The following is a 20095-nucleotide window of genomic DNA, read 5'->3' on the forward strand; positions in this document are numbered from 1 at the left end:
GTTGATACTAATGTTCATGTCACTGTTTGTGCCACAATCAGTGGCAGAAGTAGGAGAATCGGAGCTGTCAGCAGCTTTTCCAAGGTGCACTCAGCAGTGAATGGGTCAGGAGTTCCACACACAATCACAGTTCTGCAGCGGCTACTAATACTGAGAGTTGTCAAATACAGGTTGTTTCTAAAAGATGAACCCAATTTCAAAACAGTTTATAGGGTGTTTCAAAAGGTAGACCCCAAAACACCCTGTATGTCAAATATATCAAATATGTCAGTGGCACACAATGCCATGCTCTCTGATACTGAGAAGTGCCACCCAAAATTTCCCTTGTTGTATGTAGTATAAAATAGCAAAATATGTACCAAACTTTCTAGATTATATGGTACTCAATGCCAAGCAATTTTGCTTTGGATCACTGAAATGGAAAGATGACCTGTGGAAGAAGAGTTGGCAGTTCTTTATGTGAATATGTTACCTGGTGCAACAAATAACATAGAGTCACAGGAAAACCTGGGTTGGAAGTGGCCTTTGAAAGTAATCTCACCTAGCCTGCTGCTCAAAGCAGAGCTTTCATCAAAGACTGTTCAGGACTCTGTCCATTTAAAATAAGTATGACTTCTTAACAGTGATGATAATCAAACTGGAGCAATTTACATAGCACTGCAGTAGATTCTCAATTGCTAAGTCTAGACTGATGTATTTTCACCTCTGCCTGAAACTATCCTTGTGTGTGGTAACACACTGTAAACCTTCATTACACTGTAATTGCACATTACATTCAGATTTACTATCTGTGGTGTGTTTTGTCTCTTTGTTCCCTTTGTTACCCCAAAACAGCTTTACTGTGCATTTCTGTGATGACTTCATGATTGGTGAGTTGGTGACGGCCTTGAGTATCCTCCTGTGCCTGTACTCTCAAGGCATCTGCTGTCATCTCGTACCTGTACATCTTGATGCTGGATTTTATGAAAGGGTCATAGATACCTCTTTCTGTTCAAAATTACAGCTTGTTATTACTATATGTTGGAAAAAAAAGAGATTTGTAACAATAAGCATTACACCATGCAATCATAAATAGCTAAGCAAAAAACAAAGCAGGTTAAGTTACCTGGTCACTGGATAACTGCTGTTGCTAGCTAAAAAAATAATCCAGGCAAGCTAAGATGTGTACAGACAAAATCTGACAGGTTCAAGGGCTTGTGTTCGTAACCTAACCCACAGCTTTTGGTCTGTTACGAGTGGTAGCAACCTGATATCTACTGGCCTACAAGGCTGCAGGTCCCTTTTTGGCCTTGAAGTGTCTGATCCTGTGAAAAGTTATTGATTAGTGTGATAATCTAATAATTAATACAGCTGTATTTTCTCTTTATCTGCAGGTTCTTAGAGTAGTTCGGCTCATAAAGATTTCTCCTGCATTGGAGGATTTTGTGTATAAGATATTTGGACCAGGAAAAAAACTTGGGAGTTTGGTGGTATTTACTGCCAGCCTTTTAATCGTAATGTCAGCAATCAGTTTACAGATGTTTTGCTTTGTGGAAGAACTGGATAGATTTACAACCTTTCCACGGGCAAGTATAAAAAACATTGATTTCTCATTTCTTGTTTTTATTTTCTTACGATCGATATTTTCTTACCATTGGTGGTGGACTTGGCGGTGTCATGTTGACAGTTTGGCTCGATGGTCTTAACAGTCTTTTCCAGCCTAAATTATTTATGATTCTATGATTTTATCATATTTGTTATTATATTAGTGATCTTTCTTTCTTATTGAGAATGATGGAGCAGTTTATCTCCATGTGTGTAGATAACAGAATTGTGTTTTCTTCCTGTAGTCCATGAGTAGTGAAGTTTGTCTTTGTTTGGGTGAGGTATTCTATTTCTGCTCTCGAGGGAGTATAGAGAAATTTCATGTGTGCACCCTGATGATGACACAACAAAGCATATGGATTAATGGCACTCTAGAATGTTACAGAAAGAGAATTCATGTGCACATTCATGAATATTAGTCATAAAATTTACATAAGACCTGTCTACGCATGATTTATATCTTCATATTATGGAAGTGTTTGTTCTTGATTTGTACAGGAATGCTTGTTTTACACAGGGTTATAAAACCTGTCTTAATTGACAAAATAAGTGTTTGCCTTTTGGGTATAAATAATGGATATTTGTGGACATTGCATTAATTCAGAACAGAACATTGAAAATCAGTGGAAATTGGAGCTAATATATTTATTGAAGCACACTGTTCTGAATGAAAATGCTGCTATTTCTTTAATAATGGATTAGACTGAGCGTACATGGATTGGTTCCAGTGACAATTTATTTCTTTCTGTCATTGCAGCTTGGTTATCCAATGTATCTATTTTAGTGAAAGTGCATTGGTTGGAGCAATTAAATAACAATGAATAAGACAGCCTCAAGGGTCACGCATTTAGCAAACAAAGCAGCTAGGCAACAATTTGTAATTATCAACCTGAACTTGTTGTATGGGAACCTCGCCATCAAATGTAAGACAAAAAATACCTACCCACAGGGAATAGTGTAACACCATGCTTTCTATTTTGGAAAATGTGCTTAGAAAAGCTGCCAGTAGGATCATAAAGAATTTAGTATAATTCATTTTTTAAATGCTGAAGAAAACTTAAGCTTTTTCTAATGAAGCCAGACTTCTGTCTCTAAATTGGGTGATACTACCACTATATTGTGTGCCCAGCTCCCATATATAACTCCTGAAAAAGCTTCCAACTGCAAGTTTGAAATCACCATGGAGGGTTTTTTAAGAATTATTATTTATACAAAATGGCATTGAAAGTCCTGAAATATTTATTGTTGTATAATTAAAATAAGACAAATTCACAACCTTTTGCACATTTTAACTAGATAAATTGATACAAGTATCTGAGAAAGATCCGTTTTCAGTAAAACATTGCCAAGATACCTCAAGATGTTGGTGAAGTTTTAAATTATATTGAGCATTTCAATCTAAGGTGATTTAAGCTTCAATAAGAGCTTCTATTCTATCATATTGAATTTTAACAGATACATGTATATACTAAATACATTTTTGAAGAGTGACAAGATATTTTCTCCAGAAATTATACAGTTTTTTACAAACAGAAAATATCCAAACTTGTTTTCTATTTTCTGACATAAGTTTTGGAAAAATAGAAGACCTGTTACCAGTAATAGAGGAGTGTTCCAGCAATACTGATCTGAAAGAATTTTAATACTTTTTATAGCTAGAAGCAAGAGTCTCTCCTCATTTTTTAGTTACTGTTTATTTGTATACCTATTCACCTTGTTGTGAATGTTTCAGAAGTATAATTTACAGTATGTTGTTTCTCTTTTTTTTTGCAGTTTTTTAGTAAAACATCTCTTAATAGATTGAGTCTGTGAAAACTGTGTACTTCAAAATCGTGTATTTAAATATTGTGTTTGATGGTATGAGTGATGGTGTCCCTCCGAAGGAGTGTGTCTGCCTAGCAAAGCCTGGGATATTCCTACTCATGTTGCCTGCTCTGAATAAAGAGCCCTGAATCTGTTTACAATAAGACACAACTTTGGGTTTGCCTGGAATGTATTATTTTTAAAACAAGACTGAAGACGTGCCTGCATTTCTATATGACATAGGAGGTGATATGAGGTCTGCAATAGCAGAATTTGCCAAGATAAATTTTTAGGAGCTTATCGCCAAAGAAGAGCAAACCTAAAATGGCCAGGACTGTTGCTGTGGACTTTTTCAGTTACAAATACAGAGAGGACAAGCACGTGAAAATGGTGGTAATAGAGGCTAAATTTTGAGTTTGTACATTAAAGTGCTTTCTGCACTGAAACAGACAACCTAAAATCATTTTGAAACTGTAAGTGTTTTATAAGAAGGCACAGTATGGGTTTTGGAACAAGTAGACCTCCTCCTTCTGCTAATGCCTCTAAATTGCATGTTTTCACATGGTTTCCTGACAACAGTCAATAGGCACAAGCTCGGTGTTGCCATGGCTACAAATTTCACCCTTCTTTCGGCCATTGCAACTTCCCAAATGGTTTGGCTTTCTCTCTAATGCTAAGTATAAAAATAGAGATGTTCCCTATACTGTTTTAGCCATTCGCCATCTCTGTTTCTACATGTCTTTTCGGGCTGTGCCTGTTGAGCCTTGAGGACGGGGGACAGCTGTGCCCCCTGACGACGGAATGGGAGGGGGACGTCTGTTCAAAGGCATCGGTGTAAGATGGCTGCTAAGAAATTTTAAAATTCACTGTGTGGAAAACCAAGCCCATTCTAAGTGTCTCTGACTTCCATGCCCTGCTTTCTCTTGGGGTTTGGGGCCATGTGTTGACTACTCGGTGTCTCAAGTTACAAAGCTGGGAATGCTGCTGTTCTTTTAAATGGGTCAACACAAGATGAAAACCAGGCCCAACTGATCTCAGCAGCAAAAATCCCTCAGTCTTCAGCAAAACCAGGACTTCACTCCGAGCTTTAAGCGTGGAGAAAGCTCAAGTTGTGAAATGTTAGTTCAGCCTAAGCATCATCCGTTTAAAAAGTTGAGCAATGTACTCTTAATTCTCTGATGCAGTTACAATCTCAGTGTCATTGCCGTGTTTTCACAGGATGGCTACTCTTTTCTTAGGGTGTTATTGACCACTCATGGCTTTGTTAGGAGAAAAAGCTTAGTTTACACAGGTAGAACAGATTGCAAACATTTCACAACACTGGCCTAAATCCTGTTAACTGAGTTTGCAGAAGTAATCCCACTGATTGTATGACCACTTCCATGAATGAAGCCATTGAGATTTGGCCCATAATATTTTTTGGACAAGCAGCAGTTACAAGTCAAGAACATTATAACTGTAAGTAGTCATTTGTCTGGTATCACCCCTGTAATAGCTGGACAAGATATCAGAACTGGCACTTGGTCTTGGATATTCCACTGGACCTTTGCCAATCTTCCCCTATAAATAAAAAGGTAGTTTGACTTCCATCATCAAAACAGCTCATTAAGTAATAGGGCATAAATACTCAAAGAAATTGACAGTCTTTTCTATAACACAAATTAATTCAGAAGATCACCATTTGCATAAATCTCATCTTCACAGATGTTGATTCTGTCAGCTAGTTGCATTTCAAATTAATTTTAAAATAAACAGTGGGAAGTATACCTTTCAACTAAAAATAACTTGCTCCAAAGGAGATTGCTAGGTGTGATGCATATACTCATTGTGCAGTGCTGTATTTTCTTAAAACTAATGTTTTGTCATATACTGGTCTTTAATGTTATATTTAAATGTTTAAATTATGCTGAAAGGCTATTTTATGTAACTATATACTTTATGGACAGTTGTTTTAGATGGACGATTAGATTTTTATGATATTAGAAGAAGGTCTTTTCCAAATTAATCCAATACTTGTATTAATGAGAGGTCTACAAGATAGTATTGAAGGCATCTTTATACCTTGAGGAATTAATTAAGATACATATTTTTTGGAAGCAATAAACTACAGTAATATAGTGTGATTTAGAAAAAGAGATGCTGCACTGATTCAATTATCCAGTCTCTCAGGTGTTTTTAAAGCCAGCTATGGGGTGTATTGCTTACTGCAGTGCCCACCTTGTATGTCAGCAAGGAGTCTCACACCAGTCAGGTGCGACCATCACTGGCTCCAGGGGTGCTATGAGTGCAGAAAACAGCGACAGGTTTAGCTTCACCTCCCCATCATGAAGGGGAGCTGAGGAGCGGTGCTGGGCACCAATGGCGTGGTTGTCTTCTTCACCCTCAAGCACCCCCAGCAGCTGTAAAGGGGTCTGAATTTCCTGCTTGGTTCAGGCACGCTTCTCTGGCCAGGAGGCCACTCCTGAGCTAAAGATCTCAAATGTTTCCTTCTCTGCAGGTTTTACATTAGGAGAGACTTGAGGTATTTTGCGGAGCTAGATAACACTCATTGGTGCTTTGTTTGGGGTTTTTTCCAGGACTCTTATAATGACTTTTTGTAAGGAAAGGAGTCACTAATGAGACTCTGTAATTTTGTGCAGTGTGTGGTTGTCAGGAGTCAGGTCTGGGGGAGAATCTGGCCACAGATCAGCAACATGCTAGTTAAGGCCGAGGTTACTGGCAGGAACATACAACTGGAGGGCACTGCAAATTCCAACCCTCGTATTTGGGCTCTCCTAAAATGACATAGCAAAGATTTTAGCTGACATAAAGGATTTACAGAACAGTAATTGCAAGCAATTTTCTCTGCTGCTTCTAGTTTATGCTGGCCTTTGTTCTCTGAGGGATCTGTGTGTTCAAAGGAAAGGTGGGAACATTACATTTGGTCAAGATGTTGCTGATGCAGAAAGTCTTAAGTTTAACTTCATCTCCCAATATGTGCATTTGCTCACTTGGATGCCTTGATCTGTTCTATGTATACCTTAGCTTCACTGCTGGTGAGTGGTTTGGATTTATAGGCTTAACCATCTCTGAAAGTTTGATTTGTGTGATTTAATTCTGAAAAGCAACTGTAAAAATAGCTCTCAAACTCCTTGGTCTTAGCCTAACAGTGAGTTTAGGCTTCTGTCTGCTTCAGAGTGCCACAGAACATGGCAGCAATAAGAACCACTCTGGGTTCTGGTGTGGGTTTTTTTGTGAGAGCCAACAGGCAAATTTTTTACCAAGTCCTTAGCAGCTAAATGTTTGGGACGACCCTAACAGAGTAAAAATGCACAGTTCTTCCTCTGAACATGATAGAGGTAACATGATCCATTTTTTGTACTTTAAAATATGTACTAATTATAATGGACAGAGGAGAAAAAGCTCTAGTCATAGGATCCTTATCAGTGGTCCAAATCCTTGTCACCAAATACTAATGATATGTTGTGGCCATGGGGACCAAGTGCTGTATGCATGCATGTGGACAGTCTGCTCTAGAGTAGATTCTACCCTACACTGCAGGGTAGAAATCACAGCCTGGACTCCCTTAAGGGTGTGCCTGTAATCTTAAGGGTCCTGTTTGCATTGGAAATAACTGCTTGGAGAAGACATTGTTTTGTTTGAAAAACTTTGCAAACTTGATAAGGAGCCCTAGCAAAGTACTTGCCTGTAGTTAATATTAGTAATATAAACTTGAAATCTCCCCCTCCAATTACACAGAATCACAGTGCATATTGCAGTTCAGTCAAAGGTTAAGTTATTTGTTTCTCCTTTAGCTCTGGAATAGCATTTCATCTGACTGTAAAAATTGAAATACATTTGTTAATTAAGATTGAACAAACAAAAGAGGTGTTTTGCTCTGTTAAATCAATTTGAGGTATGTGTCTGTAAAGTCACATTAAAATAATTTGTGAATTGTTAATATCTTTGTGATTCTTTTTCTTGCAGGCGTTCATGTCAATGTTTCAGATTCTCACACAGGAAGGATGGGTGGATGTCATGGACCAGACACTGAATGCTGTAGGACATATGTGGGCACCAGTAGTTGCCATTTACTTTATACTATATCATCTTTTTGCTACTCTGGTAAGTTTTGCCTTGCAAATGTGCTGTGCTTTTCTTTGTTTTGAATTATCGTCATAGCTCTTGTATTATTTTTTCTCAGCTAGTTAAAACTAATTCTGATGCTCATTTTCAGCATAGAGGGCTTTAGGATTAGTTCTTTGATGTGGTGGAATTTCCCCTTCAGCCATGTGGCACAAGGCAGCAGTGAGCCTTCATTTTGTTGTGAGGTGATGTTCTTCATAAGATCCAAGTCACACTGCTAGACTAATAATATAATTGTTAACTGTCTTGTACCTTCACAGTTCTGATTGCAGAGTAAAGCAAGTGCTTTTATTTATCATGTAAAATCGTCTCCTCAACTTCCATTGCGTTCTCTTTGCAGCAGCAATTAAAGCGAGAAGTGTAAAGCCTCGGGATGCAAACTCTTAACTAAAAATCACTGCTTTCCTGTTGTCTAATGCAAAATCAATGCGTGGAAAATATATGATATAGTATATCTAGCAATAAAAGGAGGAGAATTAATAAAGAGGTTCCAGCAGGTGAATGACAATGGGGATTATGTCCAAATGCATATCTGTATGCATTTTAAATGGGATTATTACAATTTTTTATAGAGAAAACAGTAAGGAAAACAGTTTTTTTAATATCTTATATCAGTCACGGGTTTGTACTGTGTTTTGAATACCACCACAGAGCAAATACCACCATCAGGGGAATACCCATTTTAACCATCCTTAATTCACTCCTACTTTTGCTTGTTTTATATTTTGCATTCACTGCAGTTTTTGAGGCACTTACTGATATTTTCACTTTATTGATTCCATTTTCTTTCTTTGTTCAGTTATCTACTTACGTAAGGTCCGAACTGGATTGACACAATCTCCATCAGCTTCCATCTACTTTTACTTTACAATATGTCCTGTTTCACTTTTAAAGACTGAATAGTCAGACTCTAATTATGGGTGCAGCAGGTTGTTTCATACAAACTGGAATCTTGACCACTTTATAAATGGCATTAAAGGGCATTTGGTACTCTTAGAGCTGCTTAACCAAATCAAAGTCTAAGCCAAACAAATGTATGTATCAGCAGACGTATAGGACGTGTAATTTGCTTGCAAGGGTCAGAGGAGTCCTTGGGGTCTGGAAAAGCAATTTTCATGCTAAAGGGATCTTTAAAACTCCTTGGGATTTGGGGACAAAAAGTAAAAGGGAAGTGGATTTTGGTCATGGATTTGAAAGCATTTATGGCTTAGAGAATCTTACTGCTGTTTTTTTGATTTTTCACCAAGAACTTTGCCTGAACTGGAATACATATTTAGCTCTTAGATAAGTGTTAAGCAAGTCCATAAACTAAATTAATGTCAGATGGCCTCTATGCTAGAAATTCACACCTTGAGAAGTAACTGACCTGTAAGAGCAATTTTAGTATGCTGCTTTATGTTTCATATTTTGAAGGAGTCATCTGGGACTTCTCCATTTGTTTACTCAAAACATTTATTTTGCTAGGAGCGAAGTCACTGTTTAGTACGCCATACTCAGTCCTTTTACGGGGAATTTGCATTTAAGTACACAGTCCTTGCTTTTCTTCATAAGTGAGCACATTTCTTCTCATTCACCTATGCAAATTTTACATGGATGAAGAAACTGAGAAGACAACTTCGCAGAATTACCTGGACTTACGAAGTTGTTCTTTTCACTTCCAAGATCTTCCTCAGACCCTGGAAGATAAAATCTAAGTAGAACAGTTGTCTACAAGCAAAAGCAGCTTAAAGAAAGAAAATAATGTGGAATTGGTAAAGGAGAAGGAAAACGGTCGGGCTCCTAAAACCAAAAAGAAGAGTTCTAAGAATAAACAGCCATCAATAAATAACAAGAGTGAAGTGAAGAAATTACTTTCACCAGCCAGAAGAGGGGGGAGGATTAGAATTGAGAAGTGATAATTGCAGGCATTTGGCAAAGCAGACTGTAGAGCCTTGGAAAGAAATGAATAGGTTTCACATTAGAAGGCAAAGAAAAGTTGAAGCTCAAAAAAAACCTCTGTTGGAAGCGAGGACTATTATTAGTTGAGATGGCAGCAGAGAACATTAAACAAATACCAAGTTTGCATTTAATTTTTGTGGTACATCGTCTTTCGTTCTTGTTGAAAGAAAGTGAAAGGGGAGTTAATGTAAGTCTTGATGCCTTAATACATATCTGTGCATCAAGCAGAAGCACTGTCAGTGGTGATCTATTTAATGAGTACTGTACATTTTTTTCATGTGGAACTGTACTTGCTTAACTAGTCTCATCTGAGCTGCAGGTACTGGAGTATCATATACGGTATAAAGTATATTACACCATATTGTAAAATCCTGACAGAATGATAGTAAAACCATTCATCAGCAATTAGGGATCGAAGTAGTTCATGCCAGGGATTGTGTATTTCATCATCATTCTGTCTTAGATTGCCATTCTGAAGGCCATGTTAACTTCTACTGTTCATAGTAGTCGGATCATTGAAAACTATGTGAGGTACTGTTTGAGTATGTGGCATATATAATATGTCTTTTTGAGTGGCTGCATGAAATTCTACGTCTTGCTAAAGTCAGTTACCTATTAAAAAGAACATTTCTTTTTCTAAACAATGGCATCTTATAAATTTGTGGCTGAGACTCCTTCCTCTGTCTTCTGTACCTTTATAGTTCATTGAGGGAAAGAGAATCCTGCTCTGGAACAAGGTCCAGGCACCCAGCTCAGATGCAGACATCTGTGTTGGAACAGATAAGTTCCAAACTCCTTGTCTGGTGTACTAGGCTACTTAATTTCATCTTCCATATAAGTGGGGAATAATTTTCTGATGTGATTGAATGACAGGTAATCTTACACTTTGTTTACAACAGTGGTGGACAGAAATGTCTGCTCTATTTGTCACTCAGTGGTCCAAGACCACAGAAATATTTTAGGCCTGTGATTCTTTTAATTCTTGGATTCCTTCTGATATCTCTAGGAACTCAGTATGTTTGAGGATGTTTGCCTTGAACCTCAGAGACTAAAACCTTGGCAGTTGCTGACAGCTGTAAAGCTGTGTATAGTATATAGAAATTTACTGCCTTGAGATGTAAGTTGCCTGAGGATATGTGCTGAAGATGGTATCCTCCCTCGCTTACATCCATGCTCTCCTAGTTCGGTCTCCTTCTCAGCTCCTATCAGTCACATTTTTAGCTTCTTGGGCATCTGGTCAGTACCTCTGTACAAGAAAACTATAATAATCTGATATATACTTTTTTCCCTAGGATTCTCTCCTCCTAGAGGCTTATCTACACAATATTTAATGTATAGTAAATGAAAATGCATGAGTTGCCTATACTGTAGCCCCCAATGCATGCAAATAATGAGGCAGGTTACTTGTCCTTCAAAGTGGAGTTTTAGCTGTTAACACTTTGCACAGAGGTAGAGTCACAGAACCGTAGAATCATAGAATAGTTTGGGTTGGAAGGGACCTCCAGAGGTCATCTAGTTCACCCCCCTGCAATGAGCGGGGACACCTTCAACGAGATCAGGTTGCTCAGAGCCCTGTCCAGCCTGGCCTGGAATGTCTCCAAGGATGGGGCATCTACCACCTCTCTGGGCAACCTGGGCCAGTGTTTCAACACCCTCACTGTAAAAAATGTCTTCCTCATGTCCAGCCTGAATCTCCTCTCTTTTAGTTTAAAACCATTACTCCTTATCCTATCACAACAGGCCCTGCTAAAAAGTCTGTCCTCATCTTTCTTACAGGCCCCTTTTAAGTACTGAAAGGCTGCAATAAGATCTCCCTGCAGCCTTATCTTCTCCAGGCTGAACAACCCCAACTTTCTCAGCCTCTCTCAGGTACTCTGAGCATTAAGCAAGTCCATAAAGTAAATTAGGGTTAGGTGGCCTCTGTGCTAAAAATTCACACCTTAATTGAAAAGCACCTTAGCTTTATGAGCTGTTTTAGGATTCTGCTTTGTCTTTTTTTTTTTTTTTTTGTATTTCTGATTAATTTAATTTTCCTTGTGAAATACATTTTGAAAGGTTTGTTGTTAAACACACATAATGCATTCATTGTAATACCTAGAAATCAAATTTTTAAGTTCGTATAGTAATTGTGTTATAAGATGAAAAACAATTTACTACTTGCAAAAATGGCTAGCATACATATAGTAGCAAGTGATGTCAAAAGTGATGTCAAAAAGAATCAAAGTCAAGACTCATTTACATCAGTAGCACCCTTATTTTTCCATGTTATTTCATTTCTTAAGAAAAATAAGAAAAGCGTTAACAAATAATTTGCAATTGTTTTGTAGATTCTGCTCAGCTTGTTTGTTGCTGTTATTTTGGACAACTTGGAACTTGATGAAGATCTGAAGAAACTTAAACAAGTAAGAACATGTTTTTTATTGTGCTTCAAACTAGTTTCAAAAAGCATGACTTTACTGGTGTTTTTGTGATAAAAGATGTGAAACATCATCAAAATGAACAAAACAATTGAGGGTGAAAGGCACAGCAGTATTTTGTCATATGATTGACCATCACACAATGTGAGGCAGAAATTAAGACACTGTAAAAGAGTTTTAGAAATTGTTTATATATTTGATGAAAGCCAATTGAGATAGTAATGTAATTATAATAATTTTAAAACCAGAGCTACGTCATCTTTTTGCTTATAATCTAGTGAAAGATGTCCCTGCCCTTGGCAGGGGGTTGGACTAGATGATCCTTAAAGGTCCCTTCTTACACAAACCATTTTGTGAATCCATATGATACTTTACAAGTACACACCATAGCACCGCTGAAGAGGACCATACTAGCAAGGGTCCAGAGATGGGAAGCAGTAGAGGTTGAATGTGTGAGGTGAGTGCTGAAGACACTGGGTGAAGTTAACTTGCTTGAGTCTCCAGATTTGAGGACCAAGATTGCCCAAAAGCTGTTTTCTCATGCTTGAAACCCCAAATGACAATCACATAAACCAAATGTAACTGGAGAGTTCATCTTGTCCATTCTGACCTTGTGCACAATCCACCAGAGAGGGAGGTATCGGTAGCTTTTACATAAATATATGCCTGTGTTTTAATTTGTGCAAAGAGGAGCAAAGTCACTAACATTTGCCTATTTCATGCATGAAATAGCAAATAGAGGCCTTTACATGTGGGAAACACTTCTGTGATATTTGAGTTATAGTCTTCTTTCACCCAAAATTTGCTGGTTTTGTCCATCTCTTAGGTACATCAGCAGTTGTAATACTATGTTCTTTCAATTCTTGAAAAATATCGCCCACACAACTTAGTTATTTTACATTGAACAATTACATTGAAACTAATATGCCAAATAACCATCTCCTTATTTTTTCTTGTATATTATTTTTCTCTTAGTTTAAGAATAGCCTAGGCTAGGCTACGCTAGGGTAGACTAGGCTAGGCTAAAGTAGGGTAGACTAGGCTAGACAGAATAGCATAGCATAGCATAGCATAGCATAGCATAGCATAACTGTTTCAGTTGGAAGGGACCTACATTGATGATCTAGTCCAACTGCCTGACCACTTCAGGGTTGATGAGAAGTTAAAACACATTGTTAAGGACATTGTTCAGATGCCCCTTACACACAGACAGGCTTGGGGCATCAACCACCTCTCTATGAGGCCTGTTCCAGTGTCTGACCACCCTCTTGGTAAATGAATGCTTCTTAATGTCCAGTCTACACCTCCCCTGGTGCAGCTTTGAGCTATTCCCACACATCCTGTCACTGAGTACCAAGGAGAAGAGCTCGACACCTCCCTCTCCACGTCCCCTCCTCAGGAAGCTGTAGAGAGCCCCCCACCCTCCTTTTCTCCAAACTAAATAAGCCCAAAGTCCTCAGATGCTCCTCATAAGACACTCCTTCCAGCCCTTTCACCAGCTTTGTTGCCCTTTTCTGGACACATTCAAGAACCTTCACATCCTTCTTAAATGGTGGGGCCTAGAACTGCACACAGTGCTCCACGTGAGGCTGTACCAACCCTGAATGCAGAGAGACAGTCACCTCTTCTGACCAGCTAGTGATGCTGTGTTTGATGCACCCCAGGATGGATGTTGTGTTCATTTTCTACACACTTCTCATTGTGGATTTAGAGATTGTATGTTTCATGTATACTCACTGAGTATGTAGAATGCATCAAGCTAATATTGTTTCCCAAGGCACTGGCAAAAAATAATATTATATAGTTACTTTAAATTCATCTTTATAGAATTCAATACAGAAATCAATACTGGTTTTGCTGTTGCAGGGTTAAATATCAGTATGTATTTCAGACTTGAAATAAGTTAAAAGGGCAGGTATTTTCTGCCACAAAGTAATATAAATACTGGATTTCAATTATTCAGCTCACATGAGTGAAATTGGAGATCTTAGAGTTGATTTTGGGATGATCGGAAAGTCTCTGAGGATGCAAACTGAGAAGACCAAATTAATTTTATTCATTTTTCTACTTGCCAGTCTCAAGAGGTAAAATGATTCGAAATGAAAATGGCTGAGATGTATGATAAGCAATATTATATCATGTTGTCAATCTTACAGTAAGATTTTTATACTGTCTGCATGAGTTAGGAGCACAAATCAACTCTCTGAAGACTTCAAGATATGAAATCCTGTGGCTTTTCTGTGAAACTGAGCATTTTGGATTCATAAACCCCTTTAAAGGTCTATACCTCTGCTTATGAAATGGCAGCAGCAAGACTTTGTGTTTTAGCAGCCCACTCTGGAACTGGTGAACGTAAAGCAACGATGAGAGGCCACTGCTCGCAACATTTGCCACTGCGTCAGCCAGAAATCTTGTTAGGGATACTGTCTCCGTAACAGCAGTAAAGTACACTCAAGTAAGAGACATAAATAGAATTTAAAAAATATATATTAAAGTCCCTCCGGTGCTGGCAGAAGCATAACTACGTGAATGTGGTGCTGGGCCAGAATAAAACTTCTGCTTGAGTCATGAGATCTGCCATGCAGTGTGGCACTATGGTGACACTGGCAGTCTGTTTCCACGCCCCAAGAGGATGTTTAACCAGAGGACAACCATTTGCCATTGGACATACCAGTTTGGTTGACTGGCATATTGATATGTGCATGATACATCCTTATGATGTATAGAGATGTCCAAGCTGGCTGATGCTGGATCCCTTGTATTTATGCTTTTGAAATGTTGCTTTAAACAGTAACCTCTCTCCAGAGATGCAGTACTGTCGAATGTATTCCCCTTTGGTATTTTATCTAAAAAATTAGTGTTACAAGAAGTGCTTCATGTGTTAAACATGCCTAAGGTGAAAGGAGGTAAGAAGTCAGTTCTTGGAGCTGAATCATATAGAATTAGTGGAATGATTGTTCAACTGATTAAGTGTCTAGAACAGAAAGGTTTCCTGTGGGATAAAAGAGATGGTATCACAGGCTCGCTGCTGATAGTGACTGTGTGCTATTATACTGAAATATTGGTTGTCTTATCTCAGAAGATAAAGCAGAAAGAGTTTGTAATTCAATGATATTTTGAATTCTCCAATAAAGAAAAATGGACTGTAAGGAAAGGGAGGATTGTGAAGTAATTGTTATGTTTTAATCAAGACCATTTCTATAAAGGAATAGATCTGTATCGCTCCACTGAAAAAAGTTTGACATCTATAATTAAAAGCTGATTCCAAGAGAGGAATCAAATAATTCAAACTGTTAATGGAAAATACATTGATTAATTGAAAAATGGTGAAACTGTAATGCTCTCAAAAGTATTGCCATCGTCCTGTTTGCATTTTTTCCCTGCCTTTCATGGCTATAAAGCTTGAGGCCCAGGGCATTTTCAAATGATAAAGTACTGAATGATTTTCAAGGAAAGAAGGAGAATATATTTAGGCCAGAAATCACACCTAGATAATGAACCCTTTGGGGACGTGTCCTTCTTAAGTATGACTTAATTCCTTTTCTTGAACTTGATTAGAAAAATAATATTACTTTTCTTTCAGATTATTGGGAAAAGACTAATTAGTTAATATTTGCAGTGTACTCTAAAATGTAAAATGATATGTAAATACTTGGTGTTCATGTTGGTTCAGTAAATATGTTTAAATATGAATTAATCAAAGTAAAAATACATAAAATGTCTAGGAGATTTTAAGTAAGATTTTAAAATAATGTATCTAAAAGCCAGAAAACTTAGAATTGAATTTGCCAGTGCAAAGACAATTAAGGATATACATCATGATTCAGTTTTTAATTACATGATTACACAATATTCTTTCTGAATGTCTGGCATCACTTAGTGCAAAAAGTAGCTAGAGCTCACTTTGATAAGCCAGTAGTCAGTTTATTTTCTCTTTATTGTACAGTATGTCATCCCTGTGCATTATTTATTGCACAGTATTCAAGTTTTGCTACAAAGACAAAACTATTAATCTCCTTCCTGACTTTTTTATGGTACCCCTCATAAGTATCTAGAACAAACATAAAACTCGTAAAAGATTAATTTAAGTGATTTACTTAGCATCACAGGCACACATAGGAATATAATCTGTTTTTCCAAGACACCATTCCGCTGGTTTAAGAACAGAATTAATCTTTGTACTCTTACAGCTCCATTCATTTGCAATACATCTTTCATACTCTGCCACGTCTCACCCTCTCAGCTGCCGTGCTTTCAGTCTGTCCTGATAGCTCAAGTCAAGTGAAAAGGGTTTGGACTGCAGCTCACAGTCACCATCTGTCTGTGCAAGAAACTTGATCCTCTGCAGCAATCCAGGCTGACCCCAACACGCCACTTCACCTCCAGGTGTGAGGTTGAACCTGCTCATCTTCACATGAGGCCCCTTGCTGTGTGGCGTTCAGTACAGCAGTTCTGTGGATGGTATCAATCTTAGGCGCAAGAGATCTATCAGCTACAATCTTAACCTCCTTATCCTTTATTCCTGTCTTCTCAACCCTCTCCATCAACTGTTGCTCCAAAGTTAAAAAGAAACTAAAAGGATTTCTTTGATTTCTTTTTGCTTCTAAGTTAAAAAGAAACTAAAAGGATTTCTTTGATTTCTTTTGCTTTTGGTGATAAAGTTTGGACTTTTCTTTTTAGAAATTCAGCACTCTAACAGATTGTGAAGCATGACTTTCCCTTACAGTAGCTGTATTAACTTTTCCCATTATATTTTCCACGTATTTACTAATTCTGTTATTATATTTCTACCAATTTGCCTAAATATGAAGGCAGACTGATTAGTTTCTAATTTCCCATGCTCTGTCCTGCAGCCCTCTTTTAAAGTTAGTCACATCTGCCACTCTACTTTCTCTAGGACCAAGTTTCTTTAGGTGACGAGTTATTCACCACCACTAGTATGTCAGCATTGTTGTGTCTGAGATCTGTTAGAACTCTTGAGTGAGCATTATCAGGTCTTAGATAGTAACAAATTGACCTTGTGTCCATTATCTTCTGAAGGGTTTTCTCCTGGTGTATTCTTTTGGAGATTAGTCTTCATCACAGTTCAGGGTCTTCTTTGACCCTCTCTGTGGTTGACACTATTCATTTTGCTTTCGTGCTTTGATTTTATTTTTCCGAACACTCTTGATGAATAGGCTGTTGCTATTTTAGACTCTCTGAGGATCTCACTGTTTTCTGTATGTTCTTAAAAGCTTTCTTATTAGATTTTATTTCTTTAGAAACTAGTCTCTCAAACTCTTCGAGGATCTCCCATATAATAGTTTTATAAAAATATACCAGAATTTCTGCTTAACATATGGCTTCCTTTTCTGAAACATATTCATTTACTTTTAAAAGCCTTCTTTGCACTGCAGTTGACACTGCTGGCCTTTTTGACCTCCTTGGTTTTTCTGTAGGTGGTAGATGTATTCTGTGCTTCTGAAACAGGATATTTAAAGTTACTCCGTACAGCCCTCCTCTCAGTTTCTGTCATTTAGCTGTTCCTTTACATTTGTTTTCAAAAACTTCATGATTCTATGTAATTAATTTTTTAATTTAAGTTCAATGTGGTAGATGGTTTTGACCTTCAACTTGTAAAAAAAAAAAAATCTGAATATAACAGTATTTTTATCACTGTTACAGAATAGCTTTTTGTTATTTATGTCATGAACTAGACCTTGCTCTGTACTAAACCATGAGGTGCTTCTTCACTTAAGTGTTCTCTGACTATATAATTCAGTGAGAAGTCACTTATGAGTAAAAAGTTAATCTCTTTCTTCTACCCTTTCCTCAACATAATGAGGGTAAACAAAGTCTTCCCATTATTATTACCACTTGTCTTTAGGCCTTTAATACTACTTTGCATATTGAAGTTACTTTCTGATTCACATTTACATGTATGCAGAGTATTTCTTCCAGTTGGGCATGCATTTGCAATACAGAGGGATCCTATGCTCTTTGTATATGCATTTACCTTATTCACTTTGTTGACTGTAGTCTTCCACTGGTGCATTGTACTGTTAATCTGGATAATATGTCACCTGGTTCTGCATATTCTGATTCTGTAGGATCCTACTGCTTGCTACTTCTACCAAGTTTCTGAGATGTCTTTTGTGTCAACATTGTGGAGTTTTTAATAACAGGAATTCTAGTTCAAGTGTGTTATTTTTTAGGGTTCTGTTCTCTCATTCCACTTGGGGGCGTGGAGTGAGGAAGCAGCTCTGTGGTCCTAATTGTTGGCTGGGGTTAAAGATGACAAAATCCTCTAAGGGCTGAGAGCCTCAGTGGTTGTCAAAGCTAAGAAAGCGTGCAGGAAGTATAACTGCTCTGTATTTGATCTGGTTTTATACTTTATTCTCAAACACCTTCTGCTGGTCCTTGTCAGAGACAGGGTACTGGAGAGGTGGACCTTTGATCTAACCGAGTGCACCTATTTTTATGCCCCTAATATTCCATAATCTGAATGGGATTTCATAAGTAATTTGCAAATAGCATAAGGAAGAACTAAATTCACTGGTGGCTAAAAACATATCTGCCACCACTTTACTGAGTTGTATTTCCACAAGACAAAGAGTAAGCATCTCCAGCATCTCTGAGTAAAAGCAGCGGCCTAACTTCCTTGGCCATATAATCTTACTTCTGCAATCCTAATTTCAAATGTGAAATGTTCTTGATTTTCCTTATGCTGATGATGACAACCCCATCTTACCTGATTAACTTGGGGCAGGTTTCTTTTTTGCTTTATATCAGACAAGATTATTGTGTCCCTATTTTACAGCTGCAGAATGAAAGATGAAGAAGTGACATCTCTGGGTTCCTACATAAATTCCCAGTATGGTGAGGAATTGAACAAAGTGTGTTCTAATGCTTAGGCTACTCAAGTCAGTCAGTCATCCACTTTAAGTTGTTGAAATCTCATGTAAGTGTAGTTGTGCTGCTTCACAGGACTGTTCCCTTAAGGAAGATCAGATTTGTGAACAGTGTATTAGATAATTCTGGTACAAATTTGCTAAATGTGAATTCGATATTGCTCCGCTTTCATTCGAGACTGTGTAAGTGAAATTTTGGTTAAGGTCAGTCAAGACAAGGCAAGCTAGTCTCTGAAGAGATTATGCTGTGTCCGTCTACGTTTTACTCTAAACTAGAATTGGGATAAAAGATTCAAATCAGACATCTAGATTAAGTAGAATAAAATATTTTTGTCAGTGTTGCAGGACTCTGATCACCATAGCATCCTGTTGATTTTAGGAGGGTCGCAGGTACTCAGTTTCTTGTAGAGTTGGATTTTTTATTAAACTAAAGCAGTATTCACATGCCAGACAATTCAAACTTACTTTCCCAGAGCAAACATAAAATTTCCTTTCTGTGATTGCTATAGTATTCTGTTTTGTTTGTCTGTGAGCTGAAAAAAAAAGCACGATTTGTACCTTTGATCTTAAATTCATATACAATCAGTTGTTGATTATGCAGTCATTATTTTGATGCAGTTAAAAATATTTCCAGTGTCTACGCTTTTCGTATTTAACTTCAAGCAATTAGGTTCACATTTTTAATCCATGTAAAAGAAATCTCCCCAAAATAAACCACTTTGTGCGCTGTAAAAATGCATTTGTTTTCAGGAAAGAAGTAAAAATGTATCTTCTGTCATAGACTTAAAAAAATAAACCATGTGAATTCTGTGTGTTTATGCAGTTAAGCAGCAAAACAAAATGTTTTCATGGTTTTATAGTTAGCCCAGCACACAGAAGTTTAGAAGCAACTATCCTCAAGTTTTGCAACAATTATATATGAGCAAAAATTCTTGTTCTTTTAGATAAAGGTTGGAATTTTCTGAAATATCAAAGGATAGGATTCATGTCAGCTTGTTAGCCATGCCAAAAGTTAGACACGTAGTCCAGGCTTGCCTGTAGCCATAGTTACCCTCCAGGAAATGTTTCATCCCATCCAAGTTGGATGCTCTCTTTTTCTGTTATGGAGAGAGTCTAGACGACTAATTAGGCAAAATGCCTGGCTTTCAGTGGATAGTTAGATGACATGAATCTCCAACTTTAATGAATTAGGAACCCACGTTTCATTGGCGTTTAATCATATGGGTGCTTTTACATTAGTGAGACCCAAAATCACAGTATGTAACACTGAAGTTCCAGGGTTGGTACTCTAATTTAGCTTAGGGACTTGGATGATAACAGCAGGAAAGAAAGATAAAA

The 20095-nt window shown here is 37.6% G+C and overlaps 1 protein-coding gene across 2 annotated transcripts in view; it reads left to right on the forward strand.

The window, feature by feature from the left end:
- NALCN (sodium leak channel, non-selective) overlaps positions 1–20095 on the forward strand; it is a gene marked incomplete at both ends in the record, with an annotated part of 227752 nt that overhangs the window by 128734 nt on the left and 78923 nt on the right. For both annotated transcript variants that reach the window (XM_080354287.1, XM_080354288.1), the window contains 3 exons: positions 1374–1565; positions 7354–7491; positions 11778–11852. In XM_080354287.1, coding sequence (XP_080210413.1) covers positions 1374–1565; positions 7354–7491; positions 11778–11852 — 405 coding nt within the window. The remainder of the gene's footprint in view (positions 1–1373; positions 1566–7353; positions 7492–11777; positions 11853–20095) is intronic.

Source organism: Nesoenas mayeri (genome assembly GCF_963082525.1).
Source record: "Nesoenas mayeri genome assembly, chromosome: 1".
Lineage (NCBI taxonomy): Eukaryota > Metazoa > Chordata > Aves > Columbiformes > Columbidae > Nesoenas > Nesoenas mayeri.